Below are 25,063 nucleotides of genomic sequence, written 5' to 3'. Positions count from 1 at the left end.
GGGCCAGGGGCCACAGTCGAGAGTGGGGCCAGCACTGCAGCTGGGGCCTCAGATGGGAGTAGGGGCTGTGGTCAGGGCCACAGTCATGGCTGGGAGCCAAGGGGTGTGGCCAGGAGCTGTGGCAGGGCTTGGGACAGGGCTGGAGGGAGCTGGGGGCAGAGCTCCCTCTCAGCCTCCTGTGGGGGCTGGCCCGTGCCCAACCATGCCCCCCTGAACATTCCTCCATGCCCTCCACAGTTTGGGGGCCACTGATGTACTGTAAAATCACTCACAGATGCAAAATTCCCTCCAGCCTGACAGTGTACATTGACTCTAATATTATCCTGTCCCAACATGCATATCCCACTGATATAAGCTCCTAGGGGCTTTCTAGGAATGAGTTTAGGTGCAAATATACATTCACATCTGCTGCACTGAACTCAAACGTTTCTGTGTTTGATTTGGCAGATGTTTCACCTTGTGAAGTTACAATGCAGAGTCACCACATTGGGATGTGTTGACATGAAGTCGTACATCTGCGGAGCAGGTGGCAGGAGGAGTTCAGGTTTGCAGAGCTCCGTGTTCAGAACTTCAGTCCAAGCCCCTCTGTGTTTAAGACCACCACCAGTTTATCTCTGAGACTGAACGTTATTCCAGCAATCAATCTTTTATTCTTATTTGAGAATCCAAATTATTACTTGGTGAGAAAGATTTGTTACATAGATTATGCTGCATCTCATGAAAATTAATTACTGCGTGCTCATCCACTCAAAGAGGACTAGGAGCCAGGACTCTTGGCTGCTCGTCCCAGCTCTTCCACTGACTTGCTGTGTGACCGTGGCCATGTAACTTAATTTCTCCAGGCCAAATTCCACTCTGGAAATACACTCATGGTTATAATTCCTATTGATGTAAATAGGAAACTGTGCCTGCTGTATTTGTTGTCTATAGCATGCCAACTTGGTGTAAATACCACTCATTTTGCATACCTACTGAATGCCAAATCACTGTAAATTACACTGCTTTGCCACTTGCATCTGATGAATTTACATGTTGGGGTTGCTTCTCCACCAACAGGTGTAAATCAGGCATAATCCCCTGAAGTCAATAGAGTTCAACTGGTGTAAAACTAATGTGAGATCATAATCAGGATACCAATGTGTAGCGTAGACAATGATTTACTTCATCCTTGCATTTGGCCCTCTGTATCTTTCGCATCAGTAAAATGGGTATAAAGCTTCACTAGCGTGCTGTGAGTCTTAATTAATTTAAAATGTTTGTCAGGCCCTTTGTGATCCTCAGATGAAAGAAGTGATGTGTAGTAATTACAAAGTTAATAAATAAATATAATATAATTAGTATAATAAACAAAAGGACTTACTCCTCACTATGTAGTCTTGTAAACTTGTAGGTCCAGGTCCTGGCTCAATGACCCCTTTCGACAACTTCACCAGTGCAAAGGGGTTGTAAAGCTGGCTTGCCCAGCCATCTAAGGATGGGGGAATCCCCAGGTGCAATCTTTGCAATCCCCATAGTAGGGGGTTGGCCAGGGAAGGGATTGGCCAGAGCATTTCTGTGCTCCGATAATCCCCTTGGCAAAGACTTGGCTTTGGCTAGCCCCAAGACTGGGTATGCATAACGGCAGTCTAAAGCCAATCATGTCCAAGCACGGGTCGTGACCAGACATGTCAAACCTGCAAAAAAATGCAGAAATTGGGCTTGTTTTTGGCTTAATTGGTATGTAAACTGCTTGTTGGCTAGTTTTTGGCTTGTAGCTTGTTGCTTTTTTTTTTATTGGCTCCTGGCGAGTAGGGGCAAGGGAGCACAAGCTGGGGCAAGGTGGGGAGAGAGTCAGGCTTGCACAGCGGGCCCACCAAGGTCCCAGACTGCACACCAGGGGGATCTAGTCACACAGAGTGTTGGGGTTCTTAGGGACTGGCTTGTTTTGAAATGGGATTAGCTTGATTTCTGGCTTATTGTGAAAGTCGGAGTGCTTATTTACTGTGTGAAAGTTGGCAACTGTGGTCCTGATGTGAGGATCAAGTCCACAGTTTCACAAATAAGTTAAGAGAAGTATCTCAATGCATCTTTTGTGACAATCAAGGCATGGTTTTCTGTTGACATTCTCATTAGTCATTCAGTGCTCAGGAGTCTCCAAAGCTCTAAAGCACTCAGACTTTGCTAGGATTGTCATCCCATGCATTTTTCAATATTTTGGAATCGCAACTGGCTGACGAAGAGGTTAATTTGCTCACTTAAAAACAAACAAACTGGATTCAAAGGAGTACTTTTTATGCAGTATATAATTAACTTGTGAAAATACTTGTCAACAGATATAACTGATGAAAACTGCATAATAAGATTAAAAAATAAACAGATATAAATGAAAGTGGCACCTGGATCAACCTCCTAGACCTATACACACCCAGTTTTAGGGTAATTCAGATCAGAATGTTGCACCTGACCCTGTCTATAAAATGGGCCAGATCAAAACCCCAGGCCTGCAACACCCTGAATTCTGGAAGGACTTCGGATCAGGATCTGAAATTTGTGGTTTAGGCTTGTCTTTACTATTAAATAAATAAGCATGTGTAGTTACACCAATGAGGCTAAAAATCACAAGGGCCAGTACTCCTCCAGCTTCAGTTAATCACCAACCGGAGTAAGGAAGATGATTCTCTCTGAGACATATTGTTGCACATTATTATGATGCATTTTTTCACCTTTCTCTGAAGCATGAGGCACAGAGAAATGTCAGAAGACAGCATCCTAGATGAGACTGACCATTGATCTTTTCTGATAAAGCAGTTCAGAAGTTTTCTTCCATCATACTACTCCCAAGATAAAGGGCTATCTTGAGCCTTGGATGTATAAACAGGGGAATATCACATAGGAGTAGGGAGCTGATATTATTTTTGTCGACAGCAGTGATGACCACTACTAATTGAACACTGTGTCCTAGCTGGTGTCCACACTTCAAAATTGGAGAACGTTCACAAAAGAGCTACAAAAATAGAGTTTGGTAATCACGTCTTAAAGTGTGAAACTAAAGGAGCTCAATCTATTCAGTTTATTGAAGAGATGACCTGTTCACAGTCTATAAGTACCTATGCAGGGTGAAAATATGTAATATTAAAGGGTTCTGTAATCTAGAGAAAAAGGCATTCAAACCAGAAATAAAGGACAATTTTTTAACAGTGGCAATTAACCATTGGAACAGCAAACAAAGGGATATGTGGTAGATTCTCCATCATATGAAGTCTTTAAATCAAGATGAGATGCCTCTCTAAAAGATATGTGTCACAGGCTATGCCTACACTGCCCCACAGTTCAGACTATGGGGTGTACGAATAGCAGTGTGCACCAAAGTGCTGAGTTGAAATGCATCTGTGTGGATGCTGCAGGAGCAAAATAAAAGGTTCATCGTTCATATTAATGTAATTCTGTTTGAAGACGATTACACTAATATGAACTAGGAACCTTTAAGTTTGCGCCTGCAGCTGTGGTGCTGGAACAATTTTTATAGTGGAGGTGCTGATGGCAGAAACCATGTATTTGGGTTGTTATTACTACTTCAAGCCAATGGGTGCAGTAGCACCCCTATTTCCAGCACTTATGGCCCGCAGTGTCCACACAGAGGACTTACAGCACAGCACTTTGGTGTGCATTGCTATTCACACCTCCTAGTCTGAATTATGGCGCAGTGTAGAAAGCCAACAGTTTCAGTGTAGCTGCACCTTATTTCCCTCTCTCATGTTGGACACCCCAAAATTGGAGACACCCAAAATTAGTGGCTACTTTTGAAAATTTGGTCCACAGTGCTCAGCAATATTGATTTATCTGGGAGACACCAGCAGCCACTGCCATAAGAGCCATGCTGAGAGCAGGGGATCTGCTGTGCTGTGTGCAATTTGGAGACAAAGAAGGCAGTGTCATGTGGTTGTGCAACACATCTGCTTTTTGCTTGGAAAAAGAAGCCAGTGGTGAACAGCATGTTCCACTCTCCAGCTATGGGCATCATAAGCTTTATATTGCTCCCACCAAAGTCAGAGGCAAAACTGCTATTGACTCTAGTTTAATAGATTTTTAAGTCCAGAAGGGATTGCTCTGATGAACTAGTCTGACCTGTATCACGTCACAGAATTTCAGTCAGTTAATCCTGTACTCAGCCTAACTTAACGGAAGCAGAATGAGCCCAAAATCTAATTTCTTTGCGATGGAGCTTTTTTCATTTAAACTAGTCTAACAGCTCCTAATATTTTAAATAATAGATAATAAATAAGCCAAGTTTCAGCCTAATTGATATTTGAGAGAGCCAAAAGTACCCTCCCTTACTTCCCCATACACCCCAATTTTGGTGGGTATGTACAAAGGGAAACTCCAAATGATTGATGGCGCTACTGATATGCTATAATCAACCAGCTGCAGGTTTCATCTACATTTCTACTCTACTGCAAGGTTATAACAGAACAAGCACACATCAGTTTGTGTAACAGTTCCTACACTTCACTCACCATCACTTGTCCTGTCAGGTAGGAGTTACACAGCTCAGCCTGGTTAATAGACATGGGCCTGAGCTGCAAAGCTTGGGTAGTCTCTGAATTTCACCTCAGCTCAGAGACAGTCAGGTTTTGGTCAGCCCTTTATACAGAGATAGGGATTAACTGCAAAGGTCAGGTCCAATCTGAGCTTCCCAATGTTCTGTAGGGTTCCAGATTCAAGAGGATGGTTTCCCTCCAGGCCTCCATCATTACTTGGCCGAGAGCTTAATTATGCTTTTGCACCACTGGCAGGTCACTCTCCTTTCTTGGATGCATAGAGCAGGGGTCGGCAACCTTTCAGAAGTGGTATGCCGAGTCTTCATTTATTCACTCCAATTTAAGGTTTTGCGTGCCAGTAATACATTTTTAACATTTTTAGAAGGTCTCTTTCTATAAGTCTACAATGTATAACTAAACTATTGTTGTATGTAAAATAAATAAGGTTTTTACAATGTTTAAGAAGCTTCATTTAAAATTAAATTAAAATGCAGAGCCTCCCCAGACCGGTGGCCAGGACCCAGGTAGTGTGAGTGCCACTGAAAATCAGCTCACATGCCGCCTTCGGCATGCGTGCCATAGGTTGCCTACCCTGGCATAGAGCATTGGCTTCAGTAAGCATAGCCAGCAGGGTAAGGAGTTTCACACCCTCACTTCTCTTAGGGTATGCCTACACTCGACATTTCAAAGCGCTGCCGTGGCAGCGCTTTGAAGTGTGAGTGTGGTCGCAGCGCCAGCGCTGGGAGAGAGCTTTCCCAGCGCTGCTTGTAAACCACATCCCTTACGGGTATAGCTTGCAGCGCTGGGAGCCGCACTCCCAGCGCTGCGGCACTGATTACACTGAGGCTTTACAGCGCTGTATCTTGCAGCACTCAGGGGGGTGTTTTTTCACACACCTGAGGACAAAAGTTGCAGCGCTGTAAAGCGCCAGTGTAGCCATGGCCTTAAGTGCCATACACTATACTCTCAGAGCTGCTCTCCTGTGTAAAGGCTACAGCAGACAGCACAGAATGAAAGGTCAAAGAGGGGAAAACCAGCAGTCAGAAGGAAGGACAAGAGACTAGCCAGCCACTGAAGCCTAAACTTGAATGACAGCCTCAGAAGAAAGGAAATTAGGTCAGACCCTAATGCCGAGTGCTGGAGGAACTAGGAGCACAGTTTGTCCGAAATCTTAAACAAAGGAGCTGCAAAAATCCTAAAGAAATACTAAACAAGCCCCGCCGGATGACTGGCTCCATTTAAAAGAAGCAGCACTTGTGTGGCGATACCAGGGCACCACACCACAGCCGCTCAGTTTTCCTCTGCTGGGGAATGCAGCTTCAAATAAGGGAAGGGAGTAAAGCCTGAGCCCTCAGTGACACAAGTGACGTTTCATAACGGGCACGCTGGGCGGCTGCCTTACAGAACAGCCCAGCTGGAGTAACACACACAACGGAGACGCTACTTCCCAGAGGGCGGATCGCTATATATGGCTAGAGCTTGGTCACATGTGCCGGGAGCTTCCCCCTGTCCCCTTGGTTCGCCCTTAACAGGACCCGGCTCCAGCTCGCCAGCTGCCACAGGCACTCTCCGGTGTGTGACGCCTCGCTCCGGCCCACGCACCCACCCCGCTGAATGCGGAGCGCCCTGCGGCAGCGCTCTGCGGCAACACGCCGCCCTACGCCCAGCCCCAGCCCGCTGAGCCAGCCGCACAGTCAGGCAGGGGAGGACGAGGAGCAGCTGCCATTGTGCCGTGCAGCGGCGCGTGCTAAAACAGCCCCGTGTGAGTGACTCTCCTAATAAAGCTCGGGCGCTTGAGCACCAGCTCCGGGCTCTTCGCGCCCTATAAAACCCTTCCCTGCAAAGGGAGCGGGCTCGGCGCGGCACCAGGCGCGGACCGGCTGCAGCGAGAAAGCGCATCCGCGAAGAGGGGGGCGCCCCCCAACAATCCCGGCGAGATGCCCCACGTGGAAGCGGATCTCAAACTGGACTTTCATGACGTCTTGCTCAGACCTAAGAGAAGCAGCCTCAAAAGCAGAGCCGAGGTGAGGCCATTCCGTAGCGTTAACTTCGCAGCCGCTCTCTCGCGGTTGTTTTTATTTCCCAGGCTGCGCAGGGTTATCCGGGGAACCCGCCCCCGCGCAGCGTTTGAACAGACAGCCGGGGGGTGTCACTTAGCTGAAGCCACATTGCAGGCGCGCTTCCTGCAGCGGCGGGGCGGCCCCTGGGCAGCCCTGCTCGGAAAGGCGTCCGCTGGTCGCGGAGCGGTGCTGAGCTCAGTGCTCGGACCTTAGCCTGCGCCTGGCGACAGGCGCTGCTTTCCCCCAACAGGTGCATCCGCGGGTTTTTGCAATGCCCCGGGTGGAGGGAGAGGTGACCCAGAGTGTAATTCCCCTGCGGGGCGCAGGGCACGGGTGCGCCGCTTAACCAGCAGCGGGAGACTTCCCCTCCCCGGGGGTCTGGTTACAAACCAGGTGTCCCGGCCTGCCCTGGAATCTGGCGCGGGGGGATGCCCGTGCCAGTAAATACAAAAATTGCTGATGGAGAAGCCCCAGTTATTAACAGAGGAGGGGGGGAGATTTTTAATGCCGTGGTGCCATTGAATTGGCTCTGCCTGTCAGCGGGCTGGGATCCTGTTCAGCCAGCAACCTATGATCTGACCGCTTCTTTCTCCGTTATGTAAATCCCTGCACCCTGACCAGTTCTGGATGTGTAACTGCATCGGCACAGCGGAGCTGGGTCTCAGGACCTGCAGCATATACAGCGCTCAGTCAGCTAACTGAGGATCATTATCAGCTCGTCAAAACATCTCCATTAACGTCTGCATGGTTCTCTCTCAGTAACCTGAACACTCATTACGGGAAACCCCACAACACTCTGCAGCGCTAGGAACTCAGCAAACATGGCCGCCTCAGCTTGTGACACCATTCACCCCACCTCACCCCAGATGTTGAATACCATGTGATCAATACAGGCACTGGGTTGGGTTGGGGAAGGGAGGGAGGATTCAGCCTTCAACAAGGGGCAAAGGAGATAGTGAGAAGCAGGAGATCAGAAGGAAGGGAGTCAAAAGTAGAGGTGACTGGATTTGTTGTGGGCAGGAATTCTGAGAGCTAATCCAAGCAGAGGCATTTCACTAAGAATACAGGAATAAGGTGAAAGAGTCCATCTCAGTGTGATGATAACTTGAGTAGTGCTCCCGTTCAACTCAGTAATAATGGTATCCTGGGCTAATTTACTCATTACCCTGATTAGTTCTTCCCTCATAAGCAAGGACCACCTTTGACCATTTTCAGTAGTTCACTTAAGCAGCGTGGAGATTCCTCTTTAAAATTAAATGCAGTGGCCTGGCAAACAGGTGGAGCCGAGGGCCTCATTTATTTATTTTAATGCAGGATTTTATATATTAGCTGTCCATGCATGGAGGAAGGAAGGGCTGATGGGAAGGGGAAATGCTGGAAGAACCAGGACTGGTAAGCGAGGGTTACCTCAGAGAGCATGATGAACAGTGAAAAGCATTTCATGTGAGAAAAGCGCATGTCATGAGGGCTCAATGAAAGCTGATGAAGGTTAAGAAATTGGACACCGTCACTGAGGCTGTAGCAACAGAAACTAAGGGCTTGTCTACATCAGAAAGTTGCAGCGCTGGTGAGGGAGTTACAGCGCTGCAACTTAGGAGGTGTACACATCTGCAGGGCACCACCAGCGCTGCAACTCCCTGTTTGCAGCGCTGGCCGTACTCCCGTTTTGTCTCGGGTGTAGAGGATCCAGCGCTGGTGATCCAGCGCTGGTAATCAAGTATAGACACTTACCAGCGCTTTTCTTGACCTCCGTGGAATAAGCAGGTATCCCAGCATACCTGAGGAAGCCTCTGGTAATCAAGCTGGTCTCCTTCCCCGGCTTGCTCTCGCGTTCCCCGAACCCCGAGCAAGCAGGTCTCCTTCCCTGCGGTTTGCAGGGTGGTTCCGGGAACGCGAGAGCAAACCGGGGAAGGAGACCAGCTTCGCCGCGGTTTGCTCTCGCGTTCCGCGAACCACCCTGCAAACCGCAGGGAAGGAGACCTGCTTGCTCGGCGGTTCGGGGAACGCGAGAGCAAACCGGGGAAGGAGACCAGCTTCGCCGCGGTTTGCTCTCGCGTTCCCCGAACAAGCAGGTCTCCTTCCCTGCGGTTTGCACGGTGGTTCGCGGAACGCGAGAGCAAACTGCGGCGAAGCTGGTCTCCTTTCCCGGTTTGCTCTCGCGTTCCCCGAACCCGAGCAAGCAGGTCTCCTTCCCTGCGGTTTGCAGGGTGGTTCGCGGAACGCGAGAGCAAACCGCGGCGAAGCTGGTCTCCTTTCCCGGTTTGCTCTCGCGTTCCCCGAAACCCCTTGAAGCCGCCCAACAGCGCTGCAGTGTGGCCACATCTAACACCACTTGCAGCGCTGGTTGCTGTAAGTGTGGCCACTCTGCAGCGCTGGCCCTATACAGCTGTACTAATACAGCTGTAACAACCAGCGCTGCAAAATTTTAGATGTAGACATGGCCTATCAGTACCTGTGAGAGCCAAATCTGAAACAGCCCCAGTCCTGCTTCAAAACAAGAGCATAAATAAGTAGTGTTGGCCAGGCAACAGAGGCTGCTTACTACAGTGCCTGATACCCAACAAGCTGATGCTTTGAAGTTTAAATTAACAGTACGGGGCTATGCAGTTTGAATGTCTTATTCTACACAGACAGTACATTACCTAATAGCTGAGAGTAAGTCACCTTCACAGAGGGACAGTGTAGTGCAGTACAGCATGGCAAATTGGGTGTTGTACATTCTTTTCCCTGGCTGGTCTATAGTGTCATCTTTTATTGTTATTACCTAATAGCTGGGAGTAAGTCACCTTCACAGAGGGACAGTGTAGTGCAGTACAGCATGGCAAATTGGGTGTTGTACATTCTTTTCCCTGGCTGGTCTATAGTGTCATCTTTTATTGTTATTTTGCCTTCTCTTTGCTTCCTGGAGTTACTCCCTCAGAGAGGGAACCAAAATTCAGAAGCTTGAATTCAGATTTTGGAAAAAAAAAGTGCAGGTAGGGAGGGGGAGTTGCATGGGCCAGGGGCTTGCTAGGGTACAGAATCATTCACCCGTATGGTATGGATTTGAAATCAAACTTGGGTTGGGAGGAACTTGAAGTTGTTAGCATCAGATGGTAGTGGGTATCCTCATTGAAGTGAATCCGTGGTCTCACTCCAGTTATTTGGGGGATGCAGAGATGTGCATGGGTCCTAATATTTGCATTTGGGCATACCTGAAGGGTATTCAGGTTTGGCAGTCAGGCAGGTCCAACTGTGCTGCTGGACTTGGCTACTGTCTGATTTCTCTTCTTCTCTCCCCTCCCTGCACAGACAACATAGTTGCGTGAAATGGGTCCTTCTTTCACCTTGACCACTAGAGCACGGGTGGGGGATGAGCCAATGGTGCATTCCTCTTAGCCATCCCCAGGGAGGAGACAGTGCACAGGACAATGCATTTTCTCCCTTTTCCTTCTTTCACCCCACACTGTCTGAGCAGGAGGGGGAGAGAGCCCAATATCTGCTGGGTCTTTAAGAACAAGGTACACATTGATCAGTGCTCCCTTCTGCCTGCACTATGATTTAGGATCAGGCAGAGCTAATGGAGCATTGATCTGTGTGCCATATGGCTACTTTTTCTGAGTACCTTGAACATTAATAATGCAGGGTATGGTGGATATTTGTCCAAACTCAAATATTGCTAATATTCCAGATATGATCAATATTAATTTCAGCTCCCATCTCTGCTAGGCGGGTGGCACATGACAAAGCCACAGCTGGCACTAAGCCCCTTGCTGGCACTCTTAGGAGAGGGGCCAGGGACAGCATAGTATGGATGCTGCACTAGTCTCGCACTCTTACAGGTCAGTGCAGTTTCAGGCTGAGATATGCTTATCAGACAGTGCTTGGGAAGCTTACACTGCTGCTGCCTGTGCTGGATCTTATTCTCAGGCCCTTCCATTTTGAAAGTTGCCAATCCAGTATCTTTCAAGAAGACTAGCCATTAGTTTAAAATTGTAAACTGAAAGAAGGCTGGAGAGCTGTATGAAAGAGGAAGAGTTGTTCCTCCACTTCCCTTCATGTCAAAACTCATTTCCTGTAAGGTAGGGTAAAACGCATGCTGCAGTGTGGCTGCTACTGGTGCCCTCATTCCTGGTAAAATGGGGCAGCCTGTTCACAGTAGGTAATTTTTTTCTAAGTGTACTTTCCCATTGGTGAAAAGTTGCTGGATTAACAGCCATGGAGACTGAAGTCTTCTCTCTAGATAACAGAAAAAGAGCCTCATTGGTGGAGGGATTGCAAGCTTCCTCCAGAACATCCCTGTCAATACAGCGTTATCCCTGGAAATGTCATTGTATATACTTAGAGTAATGTGAGAAAGACACGCAGCACCTACCTGGGTTATTTCAGAGATGGAATAAGAAGTGGAAGTGAGTCTCCCTGGAAGAAGAAAGGTCTTGTGGTTCAGGCACTGGTTAACATCTTGCCCTGTGTCTTGGTGCTCTCCATATGAGCATTTCCTTTCCTCCTCTTTTCATGTTCATTTGAATGAATGTTTGGCTTGTATATTAGTTTAGAGCAAGTGGTTCTCAGACTGTGCTCTGTTATCTCTTCCTGTCCCCAGCTTGTAAATTGCATTAAAATAAGTTCAAATACATTAAATGCTTTGCTCTATTAGCTTTCCCATGTGGGATGTGGCAGAAATTGCCATATGAATATTATGTGATTGCAAATGGGAGGCTGAGTGGATCTATAGGATTGTAACTGGAATGGGAGTTGATCTGCAAGGCAATTTCTCTATTAAGATGTAATCTCCTATTTGGATTGTAAGCTCTTCGGGGAAGAACCTTTCTTTTCCTTGTTACGTGTTTGGAGAGCCTAACACAAAAGGTACTCAGCTGTGACTGGGGCCCCTAGGTTCTGCTGAAATAATAATGTGGTTTGCATTGTGAAAAAGTTTGATAACTCCTGACTTAGAGCTCCAAAAAGCCTGTAAGTAAACTGTCAAAATCTGATGTTCTTATGGTGTCTGGTGGTGGGCATTTTACCTCATTCCAGCTCTTTGAAGCATCTCTCAGGTGAAGGCTGAAGAATGGAAAATGTAGAGACCAGTGAAGGAGTCTCAGCAGTATGTGCGGAGATACTTCACAGATTAACCCAGTGTCTTAATATTGTGCGTTTATGTTAACATTTTCTGTTGGGGAGTACTAAATGAGGGAGATGCTCTTTATACAGTAACTCCTCACTTAACATTGTAGTTATGTTCCTGAAAAATGCAACTTTAGTGAAAGACGGTTAAACAAATCCAATTTTCCCATAAGATTTAATGTAAATATGGGAGGTTAGGTTCCAAGGAAATTTTGTTTTAGGCAGACAAAAGGCATTAGATACTGTATAGTACTGTACTGTGGTTGAAAAGTGCCCCGGCTTACCACACACAGGCATAGCTTCCTGCAGGCAAGGACGCTAGGAAGCACCTTAGCAGCAGCAGCAGCGGCAGCTTCCTCGAAGAAGAACTGGCACCGACTTTGCTGGGGGATGCTCCAGTCCTGTCTCTTCCCATCCCCGCTCCACTCCAGGCCTGCCTCTTCCCATCCCCACTTCACCTCCCTTCTCGAGCACACCGCATCCCTGCTCCTTTCCCCTTTACCCAGAAAGTCCTAAGCACTGCCAAACAGCTGTGGGGGAAGCACTGGGAGGGAGGGGGAGGAGGCAGAGAAGCGTAACTTGTGCAATGCTCCCTTGTAAAGTCACTGCTCTTCCATAGAATCTTACAAGCAGTGGACAGCAGGCTGCTAAACAACGTTATAAGGGAGCATTACGCAACTTTAAACGAGCATGTTCCCTAATTGAGCAGCGACCTAACTTCAAAACAGCACTAAGCGGGAGGACTTTAAGTGAGGTGTTACTGTATTTAAGAATTGTTTAGGAAGTAACAGTTTCCTGGGCTGAATAAACTGTGAGGCTGAAGGCTAACATATTTATAAAAAATAAACGGCCAAAGGCCTCCGTTTATTTGCCCAGGATATAGTGGTGAGTGATTATATATAATTAGTATTGCAGTAGTTACAACCAGGACCCCATTGTGCGGCAGAATGAACATACACTGTAGACACTGAACAAAAAGTCAGTCCCTGAGTTCATGGGAAACAACTTCAAGTTATTTATTGCTTCTACTTTTCACTAAAGGTCAGGAGTGAAATCCTAGCTCCATGGAAGTCAGTGGGAGTTTTGCCAGTGAAACCAGGATTTCACCCCATTTTTAAATGAAAGAGTAGGAAAAAATATCAGTTCAGGCATGTCTCATCTTACGCTGGGGTTACGTTCCGTTGTCTGCGAGCAAAGCGAAAATCGCATATAGTCAAAATTACATTGAGTGTAATGGCAGGCAGAATCATCCGCACTACAGGTTTGGTATTTAAATTGTTGTTTTTCTCTTTTTTGTTTTTGTTTTGTTTTTGCCGACCGCGCAAAGCTGAATTTGTACATGTTAAATGCGCGTAAGATGAGACTCGCCTGTATAGGTTGACAAACTGCTGAGAGGTTAATCATTTATAAATAGGGCCCCAGCAAATTCACGGTCCATTTTGGTCAATTTCAGAGTCATAGGATTTTAAAAATTGTAAATTTCATGATTTCAGCTATTTAAATCTGAAATATCAGGGTGTTGTAATTTGTAGGGGTCCTGACCCAAAAAGGAGTTGTGGGGGCATCACAAGGTTATTGTAGGGGAGGTTGCAGTACTGCTACTCTTACTTCTGTGCTGTTGCTGGCAGAGGTACTGCCTTCAGAGCTGGACAGCTGGAGAACAATGGCTGCAGGCCAGGAGCCAAGCTCTGAAGGCAGAGCTGCCGCCACCAACAGCAGCACAGGTGTAAGGATGACATGGTATGGTACTGCCACCCTGACTTCTGCACTGTTGCTTGCAGAGCTGGGCCGTCAGTCAGCCACCACCACTATCCAGCCACCCAGCTCTAAAGGTAGCAGTGCAGAAGTGATGTGGTATGGTATTGCCACCCTTATTTCTGTGCTGCTGCTGGCAAGGCACTGCTTTCAGAGCTGGGCGCCTGGCCAAAGGCCACTGCTCTCCGGCGGCCCTGCTCTGAAGTCAGTGCTGAAATAAGGGTAGCAATACCGCAACCCTCCTAAAATAACCTTGTGACCCACCTGCAACTCCCTTTTGGGTCAGAAGCTGCAATATGAGAAACGCTGGTCCCCGCTTCCACCCCCGGTGAAATCTGTATAGTATAGGGTAAAAGCACACAAGACCAGATTTCATGGTCTGTGACATGTTTTTCGTGGCCATGAATTTGGTAAGGCCCTATTTACAAAATAATTCAAAATCATCTTGACCCTTCCCTGTTCCCATCAGCTCCTATCACTTCTCATTTTAATTTCTTCCCTACCTCCTTTCCCCCTCCCAGCTCCCTTCCCTACATGTCAGCAAGACTCCTCTCCTTATCATAGACACAATATTTTGTTTTATGACATTTTCAGTCTCAGCTGGGAGGCAGAGGTGGGAATACTTCCAGTGGAAGAACACAATGGCACGTGTAAGAGCAAGAGTACTGTGGGGATGAGTAAGAGGCTGGGCTGAATTCTGCTCCCACTGAAATTAGTGGCAAAACGCCTGTTGTCTCTGTGTCGTATATAATTGTGACAGTTCGGGCATAATCTCTGTTGGTATAAAGGTACTTACCAGAATTTGCATTCATTTCTCACAGGTAGATCTCATTCGTACCTTCACATTCCGCAACTCCAAACAAACATACACAGGGATTCCCATTATGGTGGCAAATATGGACACTGTGGGCACGTTTGAAATGGCAAAGGTGATGACTAAAGTAAGTGCTGACTTTCGTCTTTCTCTGCAAAAGCAGGGAAACCATTTGTTTGGTGACAGAATGTCCTGTAGTAAGTCAATTACATACTTTATATATGTGCATTGGGAGTTAGGATGCAAAGGGAACTGCTGTGATAAAATCAAAAACAGGATGGTAAAAACTTAAGACAGTGTCTTCGCTGCAGCAGGAGGTGTTTTTTCATGTCAAGATACCTAACCCAAGATAGCGCTCTGCATGTAAAATCCTAGTGGGCACAAGGCACAGGTAATTTTTACCTGGCTGTAGCTAGTTGAGGTCAGCCCCCAGTGGGGGATGGGATAGAATTGATATTATCAGAACCCTTTAGTAACATTACAACCTTGTATGACTTAGAGTAATTGCTGCTCTGTTGTTTCTATTTATAAATTGTGCATTATGTAAGAGAAATATGATTAGCTGCAAAGATTTTGATCATGCAGGTTATCTAGTAGTACAGCTACTGAAATCAGAAGTCATTAGTTAATTGGCCTCTAGCCTATGATTCACAACACATCCATGTTGAGCAAGAAACTGAGACTACACTGAACAACTGCATACTTAATAATAGATTATTGCTTATTTAGACACTGATCCTGCAAGATGCTAAGCACTCTGAACTCTCACTGAAGAGGAATCAGGATCAAGCTCTAATTCATTATTATTTGAAGCAAGATGAATGTAAAAGCAAGACACAGTGACATGTCAGTGTGCTAAATTTGCAGCTGCAGAATGGGAGGAGAGATGACTAACTTGAACGTTAATACCAGTTTGCTTGTTTCTTTTCTTTTTCTAGCATGCAATGTTCACTGCTATTCAGAAGCATTATTCTCTGGAAGAATGGAAACTGTTTGCAGTCAATCACCCAGAATGCCTTGAGGTATATTCCCACATTATAAACTCATTCTGCCCTGCCTTAAAGCAGCCCACGCAGGGTTATGAAAGTCATTCCTTTATGGAAAATAATACCCATGGCATTGTTCTCTTGACATTGCACAAGGTGTGTCATTACCTGTGGCTTATTTTTAAATGATATTTTCATTATGAGGGGCTTGTCTGAAGGCTAACCTATCATTTAGGTTCAATGGTTTTTTTCATATGTAGTACTAGATTAGAGGTAGGCCCAGAGGAATATACTCTGTCTGAACCCTTTGGCACTTAACTTACCTATCTTATAGATAGCTTGAAAGCACATTATGTGTTGCATAGTGATTGCAGTAGTGTTGTCTCTGTAGCTTTGGATCTCTGCAGGAGGTTCTGTGAGCCAGCAGCTGTGGAAGCTATTTTTCCTATGAGGACATAGTGAGGAGGTAGATTAAGGGAGGATTGAGTGAATTGGCAGATCCGAGCCCTATTCTCTAAGGGATCCCCAAAGTTAGCAACTCTGCCTTTCAGTATACAAACTGGTTAAGGTTCTGTGTTTTTGTTGATCTGGGCAAGTCAGATGATGATGGTTGCCCATGAAGGAGTCCACTTACACATTTCACATTAGTTTGTAGATAGTTTAAATGTAAATAGGGCTTATAATATGCCACTATTGCTGTATTGAAGAAGAGCCTCAAAACAAAGTGTGAGTAACTGATTGATTTGTCCAGCTATGGTATTTATTTCTGTATGGTTTTACATAGCAGAGCACTTGATAGTTTCCAGCATGGGTTTCTATGGAAGCTTTCCCAGGGTGGGGGAAACAGATGCAAGAACTGTGCACTTGTCTGATCTCTAAGAGCTGCTAATCATTTCTCTCTCTCTCTCTCTCTCTGTCTCTCCAGCATGTAGCAGTGAGCTCAGGCAGTGGGAAGGCTGATTTGGACAGGCTGACAAGTATCTTGGAGGCCATTCCCCTTATCAAGTACATCTGCCTGGATGTGGCCAATGGATATTCAGAGCACTTTGTGGAATTTGTGAAAACTGTCCGTGCCAAGTTTCCAAATCACACCATCATGGTAAGTGGGTAAAAGAAGGGTATTGGGGTTATTGTCCTAAGCAGGGCTCAGATTTTCCTGCTACTGAGTAGTTATGCCAGACTAGCACTTCTGGTGCAGCCCCATCTATTCCTTCAGGATCTAAGTCCTTATTAACAAAATAGAGGGGCCTGAGGTTCTGCTGATTTACCTCTGCTGAAAGTCTCACCCTAAGTTCCTGTCTTTGTGGTTGCAAAGATAATCTTCCCCACATGAACAAATACAGTGCTGTTTTCCTGAGCCCAAGGACACGAGAAGTAGCTCTGTGATGGTTTGATCTGCCCCCATTCATCTCAGAAGGGTGTTGGCTGGGAAGCCAAATGATATCAGTTTAATAAAATGTCAGTGTTGTCACTGTTTCACTACTAATCAGGTTAGTAGAAATGTTCAACGTTTACTCTGAGATTGTGGTTAGAGTTCAGGATTGTGGACAGAGTTCGGATTAAGTTTTTGTCCAACTTCCACTCACCTCCCACACTGACTCTGACTTTTATTCATAAATTTTGTAGTTTCGCCTTCCATGTCAGTGGTTCCAAGCTGAGTTCCAGAGAGCACTTGCTGGTAGTGTGCGCAGAGCGGGCTGGTCACATGGTGCTGGCTCCTTCTTGTTTCCAGCTACTAAATTACATCAAAGGCATCTAAACATAGATTAAATTTTCCTAATTTTGCTGTACTGGGTCAACAGCTGCTGTAGTTGCCAGAGGAATGTTAGGCACTCGTGAACGGGAAGGGGAGGTGTCAGTCCAGTGACTGGAGTTGCCACTGAGGGGACTTCACCATGGCATGCCTACCCCTTTTCAGTCCACCTACGCTGTATCCTTCCTGTCCCATAAGTGCTAATGAGTAGGGAGCTTGTGTAGAACAGGACACCATGCGGAGAGTGTATGTTCACCCTTGATAGCATCATGCCTGCAGCAGAACCACACCAATTCTGCTGCTAGTGGTCCTCACTGGCCAAGGGGCAGGGGGCTGAATTTGTTCCTTAGAGAGCAGCAAAGGCTCTGGTATTAGAATGATGAGCTGTCTCTTAAAGCTATTGGCCTTTCTTCAAACCGACACAAAAGAAACCACTTGCATGGGCAAGACACTGCCATTCTTTCATGCCAGGCACAAAACTCCTCCACCACACCCTTAAAATAGCTGGAAAAAAACAAGTTATAACCAGCTGATCCTGCTTGAAGCAGACAATGGAGCTGCATGTTCATGCAACTTAGGGGAGACCATGTTCTTACGGCCCACATGGGCTGAAGCCGCAGTGGAAAATGGGACAGGGAGGAGGGGGAAGAACATGAAAGAAAAAGTGACTTAGTGTTTTTGCCTGCTGAGATCTGGCTTGTTGTAAACGGGAAGATTATGCTGGAGCGCCCGTGGGGACCTGGGTAACCATCACCTAACAAATAGGCCCACTGCCAAAGTGATCAGATAAAATGCATGCGTGTGGCCCAATTCTGCCTTCTTTGCGCACACACATAGGGTGGATTTGATTTAAATCACTAGTCAGGAAGACTCGATTTAATCATGGTTTTCTACCTGCATTCTTGTTGGTTGTTATAACCTTAATACATATTCTTCACAATTCAGAGACAGACGTAGGTTTCATTTTTAGAAGGTACATACTATATATTTTTAAACAATGATTTATTTTGAAAACTTTTCAGATTAGTTTTACAGCTATATCAGAAAATGAATGTTTGTTTGGTTATTTCACTTACCAAAAGGTAATTGAAGCAGCTATTTATGAAGTCACTGAGAGGTGAACTATCTCCACTTCAATAGGTTAATCATTATTATTTGGAGGATTTTCTTGCCATGCTATATTAGGAGGAGAACATTACCAGACAGACATTTAAATACTTTTATTTAACTAAACCAACAAGGTTAAATATTCTGGATTTTTTTCTTCAACAGCAAACATATAATATTTAAACAAAGCAAGCATATGTCTCTCGCTTCTCACATTCATCTCCAGACTTCTTCTCCTTGTCCAGATCTATTCCACCCCCAACAATCTTCTATTCATTGAACTTTTTGAAACTTGGCACTTTTAGAGAGAGGTAAGGGATTGACTCTGTGTATACAAATTTCTCACCTCTATATATTTTATTTATTTATTTATAAACATTTTTGCTGTTAACAAGCACATTACCTCTGGTGAGCACTGAGTCCTATTGGGTAGATAGAAAGATTAACCTAAATATCTATACAGAAGCCTGTGGAACCCCATAAGATTGGGTCCCTAATCCATGAACTATTGGAACTCATTTAAAAAACTTTTCTTAAACATTACATGAATATATTGTCTCATACTATAGAATTAATAATCCCTATTCCATGATGAGAAACCTTTGAGCTGTAATGTATCTTAAGTAAAACTATCTTTAGATATGCTTTTTCCTCAAAAAGCATTTTATCAAAAAAATCAATTTAAATTAAAAAAAAATCATTGTTTTTTTTATCTACCCTGCACAAATAGCTCTCAGTGACTTTGATAGGAGTTTGTGGGTGTGCAAAGAAGGCAGGATTGGGCCCTGGAGGGACTAACTTCAGTTTTTGAATGAATGTCTTTTTATTTCTGATGAACAGCAAAGGAGTAGCTCACAATATTTTTATTTATATTCCAGTAGCATGGAGCGACCCCAGCTGAGATTGGGGCCCTGTAAGCTGGTGGTGTCGGGGCTCATCCCTCTCAGGCACGGCGGGGAGCCAGGGCGCTTCCTTACACACACAGCAGTCCGGTAGGCCTAACCCCTCAGCAAGCGTCGAGGGAATAAAGGGTCTGCGAACAAGGCAGAGTCCTGGCCCCCAAGCTGGGGTCGGGTAAGCACAAAGTACATAGGTCCAAGCCCTGGGGCAGGGCGGGGCAGTAAGCAGTTCAAGCTCAGACTCTCAGGCAGGGGCTGAGCAAACACAGTATATCAGCCCAGGCTCTTGGGCAGGGCGGGGCAGTAGCAGTTCTGGCTCAGACTTTCAGGCAGGGGCTGAGCAAACACAGTATCAGCCCAGGCCCTTGGGCAGGGCGGGGCAGTAGCAGTTCAGGCTCAGGCCTTCAGCAGGCTGAGCAAACACAGTATCAGCCCAGGCCCTTGGGCAGGGCGGGGCAGCAGCAATTCAGGCTCAGGCCTTCAGCAGGCTGAGCAACAGTATATCAGCCCAGGCCCTTGGGCAGGGCGGGGCAGTAGCAGTTCAGGCTCAGGCCTTCAGCAGGCTGAGCAAACACAGTAACCCAGAAGGCTACACAGAAGGCCTCCTCAGGCCAGGCAGAAGGGGAGTCTGCCACCCTTGGGGGCTGGCAGGGGGAACGCAGGCCCTCCCACTCCACTGCGTTCCAGCCCGGGGCCCTAGCAGCGGCCAAGACTCGCTGCTGTCAGTGGGGATCCTGGCCGCAACACACTGACATGGGTTCAGGCTCTTCAGGAGCCGAACCAGGGTCGGCTACCCCCGGGCCACTTCCGACCTCCCCCTCTCTGGGTACTTGTCTCTCGCCAGCGTCGTCTGGGGGGTCCCAGACCATGGGCTCCTCCGGGTACCGGTCGTAGGGAAGCTCAGGCCGCTCCTCCGGGTACCGGTCGTAGGGAAGCTCAGGCCGCTCCTCCGGGTACCGGTCGTAGGGAGGCTCAGGCCGCTCCTCGGGGTACCAGGCACAAGGCCGGTCAGTCCAGCGCTCCTCCAGATACTGAGTGCGAGGCAGGTCAGGCCAGCGCTCCTCTGGGTAGTGAGCACAGGGTAGGCTGGGCCTGGCGGGAGCTCGGGCACCAGCATCTGTCCTCTCCGGCAGCCGGCCGCCAACTGAGCACTTGGACCGGGCTTTTATACTTCCTGTCCTGCCTCTTGACTTCCGGGGGGCAGGGACAGGCGGTGGTGGCTCTGAGCACTGAGGCACCTGCTCTGGCTCGTCCCTCTCAGGTGCGGCGGGGAGCCAGGGCGTCTCCTTACAGGCCCCATTGTCCAAACACATAAGAGACAGTCCCTGCTCGGAATAGTTTACTACCTAAATACACAGAGAAAACATTACTGTTTCCATTTTATAGATGGAAACTGAGAAATTAAGTGACTTGCCCACGGTAACACAGGAAATCAGCGGGAGAGCCAAGAGTTGAACCTAGATCTGAGTCCCAGTCCAAATAACTGAGAGAGGATATGATTAAGGCACCTTCTTGCTCTCTGTTTCTCTACTGTTGTTATTAAAACTATTATTGGTGTGACCAGACAGCAACTGTGAAAAATTGGGACATGGAGTGGGGGGTAATAGGCACCTGTATAAGAAAGCCCCAAATATCGGGACTGTCCCTATAAAATTGGGATATCTGGTCGCCCTTATTATAAGTCGCGTTTTAGTAACAACACCACATCTATAGTCCTGGCTCACTATATCTGAATGACACGAGCCTACATGAGAGTGGCTGCTTTTCTGATCTCCTACACAGAGATACTTTTCTACTCCTAAAAGCCTATGAACAAATTCAGGGCGAGTCCTTCCTTTTGAAAGCCTCCATACATTCCTAACCCTTCAAATGCCCTGACCGCCTGCAAAGTCTGTGAGTCAGTTGTGTCTCATCCTCAAAAGCAGTTTGAAGAAACGAATTTATGCTTCTGTTCTACCCTGGCCGTGTTCTCTGTGTCCTTATGGGCTTGAAGTGAAAGCTCCAGCCCTTAACTAATAGGTCTAAAAATAACTGTGTTCTAATAGCTGAAAGTGATCCCCAAGACCTTGCAGGCTGCCCTGTTCACTCACCTCAGAATGACCCCCCCACAGTTGGCTCGCACTAGGAGTGCAGTACGAAACTGTAACACGAACCAGGGGCTCAGGGAATGTTTGTTCCCATGGATCATGTAGCAGATTCAGCTATGAATCTGTGATGTACCGTGCAAGGCAGCTACGGCTCCTACACTATATGCCATGGGGCTCCTCATTGGCCTTTGCCTTATGTGCCAATGGAAGGATGGGTGTTGCGTAATGAGATTTGGGAGAGTGGGATATGTGTTTGTTTATAATAAATCTGGTGTGCTGTCTTCTCCTTTGGAATACCTAGCTCTGACATAGCCCTTTTCATCCATATATCTCAGAGCACTTCAGAATCATTATTCACATGAAAGGTAGGGAAACTAAGGCACAGAGAGGCAAAGTGATGTGCCTCAGGTTATCCAGCAGGACAGGAAAAGACCTGAGAATAGACCCTAGGCCTCCCAAGTTCCAACCTAGCACCCTGTCCAGTAGATTTCACTGCCTCTCAGTGTCAGAGTATTTATTACAGTATTTTGTTTATTAGCAGCATAGAATCAGGAAGTTAGAACCTGATCCTACTCTCAGTTAAGTCAGTGTCAAAACTCCTGTTGGCTTAAATGGTGGAGGATCCTTTCCTTACAAAGGAAAATCTAGTTCATGTTTACCAATCTAGTTTTAAATGCCCCAGATGAAAGGATTTCCATTATTTTCCCTGGAAGACTATTACATGGCCTAATATATGTCTCTGCCAGTAAGTTTTTTTTTCTGATATTCATCCTAAATGTGTGGTGGGTTTTTTTTTTTTAATTCTCTCCATTACTCTTAGTGATACCCCTGTGTACCGTTCAAATTAATTCATCTCCATCCTTGGTTTTTACATTAAAACTGCTAGAACAGGGGTCGGCAACCTTTCAGAAGTGCTTTGCTGAGTCTTCATTTATTCACTCTAATTTAAGGTTCTTCAAGTGATTGCTCATATCCATTCCAGCTAGGTGGGCGTGCTTGTCGGAAGATTTTTACCCTAGCAACTCCAGTGGGTTGGCAGGTCACCCCCTGGAGTGGTGCCACTATGGCGCTGGATATATACCCCTGCCGACCCGCCCGCTCCTCAGTTCCTTCTTACCGCCCGTGTCGGTCGTTGGAACAACAGAGCGCGGCTTAGCTGTGCTCCACTTCCCTAGCTTGTCTTGGTTCATTTGATCTCTTGTTGTATATAGTTGACTTAGTCCATAGTATAATTAGTTTTATAGTTGTTAGTAGTTGTTGTACATAGTTTAGCGGGGTTTGGGCTCTAGCCCTTCCCTGCACCCGGTGCCCGGGCCCAGGCCCGGTTCACCAGGGTTTAAACTGTGCTCGGCCTGTAAAAAGCCGATGCCCGCAAGCGATCCCCACAACTCTTGCCTAAAGTGCCTCGGGGAATCGCACATCTCCGACAAGTGCCGCATTTGCAAGGCCTTTAAGCCGCTGACTAAAAAGGAGAGGGACTTTCGATTAAAGACTCTCCTTATGGAGGCAGCTCTTAACCGTCCGTCCTCGGCACCGAGCACTGACAGCGCTCCTCTGGCACCGGACTGCGCTGGCTCCACCAAGACACCTCGGCACCAGCCTTCTCCGGCGCAGGGACCTGACTGAAGGCCTTCGACTTCCTCCACACCTTCGGTGCAGACTCGTCCGGATCGCCTGGCACCTACGCCTGCACTGACGACTGTGGTACCGTCGACTCCGGTCCTGAGAGGGCCGTCGAGTCTGGTCCAGGAGAGCTCCCCAGTGAGACCCGTGGTCGAGCTGACGGTCCCCTCCACGCCGGAGACATTCTCCTTGGCCAGGGACCTTATTGCGATGACTGAGTCTGCCCTGCCTCAACCCCCGGCACCGCCGGTGCGGGTTCTGCATTCTAGAGGCAAGCCTGCCGCTATGAGGCCTCCTTCGCTGGAGTCGAAGAGCCGGCACCGGTCTCGATCCAGGTCCCGGCACAGCTCAAGGTCTCATGGTCGGTCCCGATCTCGACGCCGCTCACAGTCCCGGCACCGCTCATCCAGGCGGCACCGGTCGTACTCGCGGCACAGATCCACCTCTCGTCCTGGTCGGTACTATTGATACCGCTCCAGCTGTAGGCACCGCTCCCGGCACCGAGACTCTTGCAGCCTGTCCCGCCACGGACGCTCGAGATCCAGGTCGACCTCCCAACACCGCGCTGGTTGCAGGTCCCAGTCTCGGTCTCGGCGCCGATACGATTCCCGGTACTGATCCCCGGCACCAAGGAGGTCTCCACCGACGGGAGCGAGGGACTCATACCAGCCTCGTTTGGCTCCTCCATGGCCGTCCTAACAGCCGTCTGTGTCATCTCAGGCGGACAGTGCATACGCCCCGGACACCGACATGCCTGCTGCCTTGTTCAGCGAGCCCCAGACTCAAGATCACAGTTCGCAGCAGTGGGGATTCTGGACGCCCTGGGCGTACCATCAGGCCCAAGGCCCCTCCCAGTTCCACAGCACTCGACGACCTTGGAACACGGCACCGGAGGCCACGATTACCCATCCTCCCCCTCCTCCTACGGAGGAAGGGTCGACTCAGCCTCAGGGCTCCGAGCTCCCCAGGGAGGCGGACACGATCCTTCAGGTGGAGCCCTCATCAGACCCGCTCATTCCAGGGCTCTCCTCCTCATCCTCCCCTGACGAGGCTGTAGCTGGAACCTCGTCAGCCAGCCCTCCTCCAATTGACCTCAGGGCCCACCAGGACCTCCTCAGGTGGGTTGCACAGAACATGAACTTGCAAGCCGAGGAGGTCCCAGAGGTCCAAGACCCAGTGGTGGACATATTGTCATCCGGTGCCCCCACTAGAGTGGCCCTCCCATTTATTAAGACCATACAGGCCAATGTCACTACAATCTGGCAGTCTCCGGCCTCTGTTCCGCCCGCTGCTCGAGGAGTAGAGCGCAAGTACATGGTGCCCTCAAAGGGCTATGAATATCTATATGTACATCCCCCTCCTTGCTCCCTCGTTGTCCAGCTGGTCAATGAGAGGGAACGCCGTGGCCAGCAGGCCCCAGCCCCTAAATCGAAGGACGCGAGGCACATGGACTTGCTAGGGCGAAAAGTTTACTCTGCGGGAGACCTCCAGCTCCGTGTGTCCAACCAGCAAGCCCTCCTTAGCTGCTATAGCTACAACACCTGGGCGGTGGCGGACAAATTTAAGGAGCTACTTCCGCAGGATGCACGGCAGGTGTTCTCGGCGATCCTCGACGAGGGAAAAAAGGTTGCGAGGACCTCCCTCCAAGCTTCCCTGGACGCCGTGGACTCAGCCGCCAGGACTCTGGCCTCTGCTGTGACTATGCGCCGTATCTCGTGGCTGCAGGTCTCCAGCCTCCCCTTGGAGCCCCAGCACACTATTCAGGACCTTCCATTCGAGGGTCAAGGGCTATTTTCGGACAAAACTGACCCTAGGCTGCAGAGCCTAAAAGACAACAGGGTCATTATGCGCTCGTTAGGGATGCACACGCCTGTAACTCAGCGCAGGCCCTTCCGACCCCAACAGCACCGCCCTTACCCTCAACCCCAGCAGAGACAAGACTTTGCCAGACGGCGAGGCAGAAACGGCCGCCGGAGACAATCAGGAAACCAAGGGGGCCAGAACCAAAGCTCCTCCAAGCCTTCCTCCGGGCCAAAACCTTCCTTTTGAAGGTGCGCCCGAGGCCGTTGTACCAGTTTCTTTAAAGGATCCATCCCCACCCTTTTCCAGCCGGCTTTCCTCTTTCCTCCCTGCGTGGTCCCAGCTAACTTCAGATCATTGGGTCCTACGCACGTTGGAACTTGCATACCACCTACAATTTATTCAAACCCTCCCTTCCACCCCCCTCCCTCGTCCCTCTTCAGGAACCCCTCTCACGAGCAACTCCTCCTACAGGAGGTGCGAACGCTCCTCGCCAAAGGAGCCATAGAGGAGGTACCGGAGCACGAGCGGGGCAAGGGGTTTTATTCCTGTTACT

The 25,063-nt window shown here is 48.1% G+C and overlaps 1 protein-coding gene across 2 annotated transcripts in view; it reads left to right on the top strand.

Annotated features, from left to right (window-relative positions):
* The first annotated feature begins 5,963 nt into the window (after positions 1-5,963).
* The window catches only part of GMPR (guanosine monophosphate reductase), a 67,286-nt gene continuing 48,186 nt past the window's right edge, over positions 5,964-25,063 (top strand). The window contains exons 1-4 of one of the 2 annotated variants that reach the window (XM_050941628.1): positions 5,964-6,541; positions 14,260-14,379; positions 15,191-15,274; positions 16,164-16,337. In XM_050941628.1, the coding sequence (XP_050797585.1) occupies positions 6,455-6,541; positions 14,260-14,379; positions 15,191-15,274; positions 16,164-16,337 (465 nt within the window). In that variant the 5' untranslated portion in view covers positions 5,964-6,454. The remainder of the gene's footprint in view (positions 6,542-14,259; positions 14,380-15,190; positions 15,275-16,163; positions 16,338-25,063) is intronic. The other variant, XM_050941627.1, reaches the window with a different exon arrangement.

Source organism: Gopherus flavomarginatus, chromosome 2 (genome assembly GCF_025201925.1).
Source record: "Gopherus flavomarginatus isolate rGopFla2 chromosome 2, rGopFla2.mat.asm, whole genome shotgun sequence".
Lineage (NCBI taxonomy): Eukaryota > Metazoa > Chordata > Testudines > Testudinidae > Gopherus > Gopherus flavomarginatus.
Note: the sequence above shows the minus strand (reverse complement) of the source record. Positions and strands in the feature narration are given on the sequence as shown.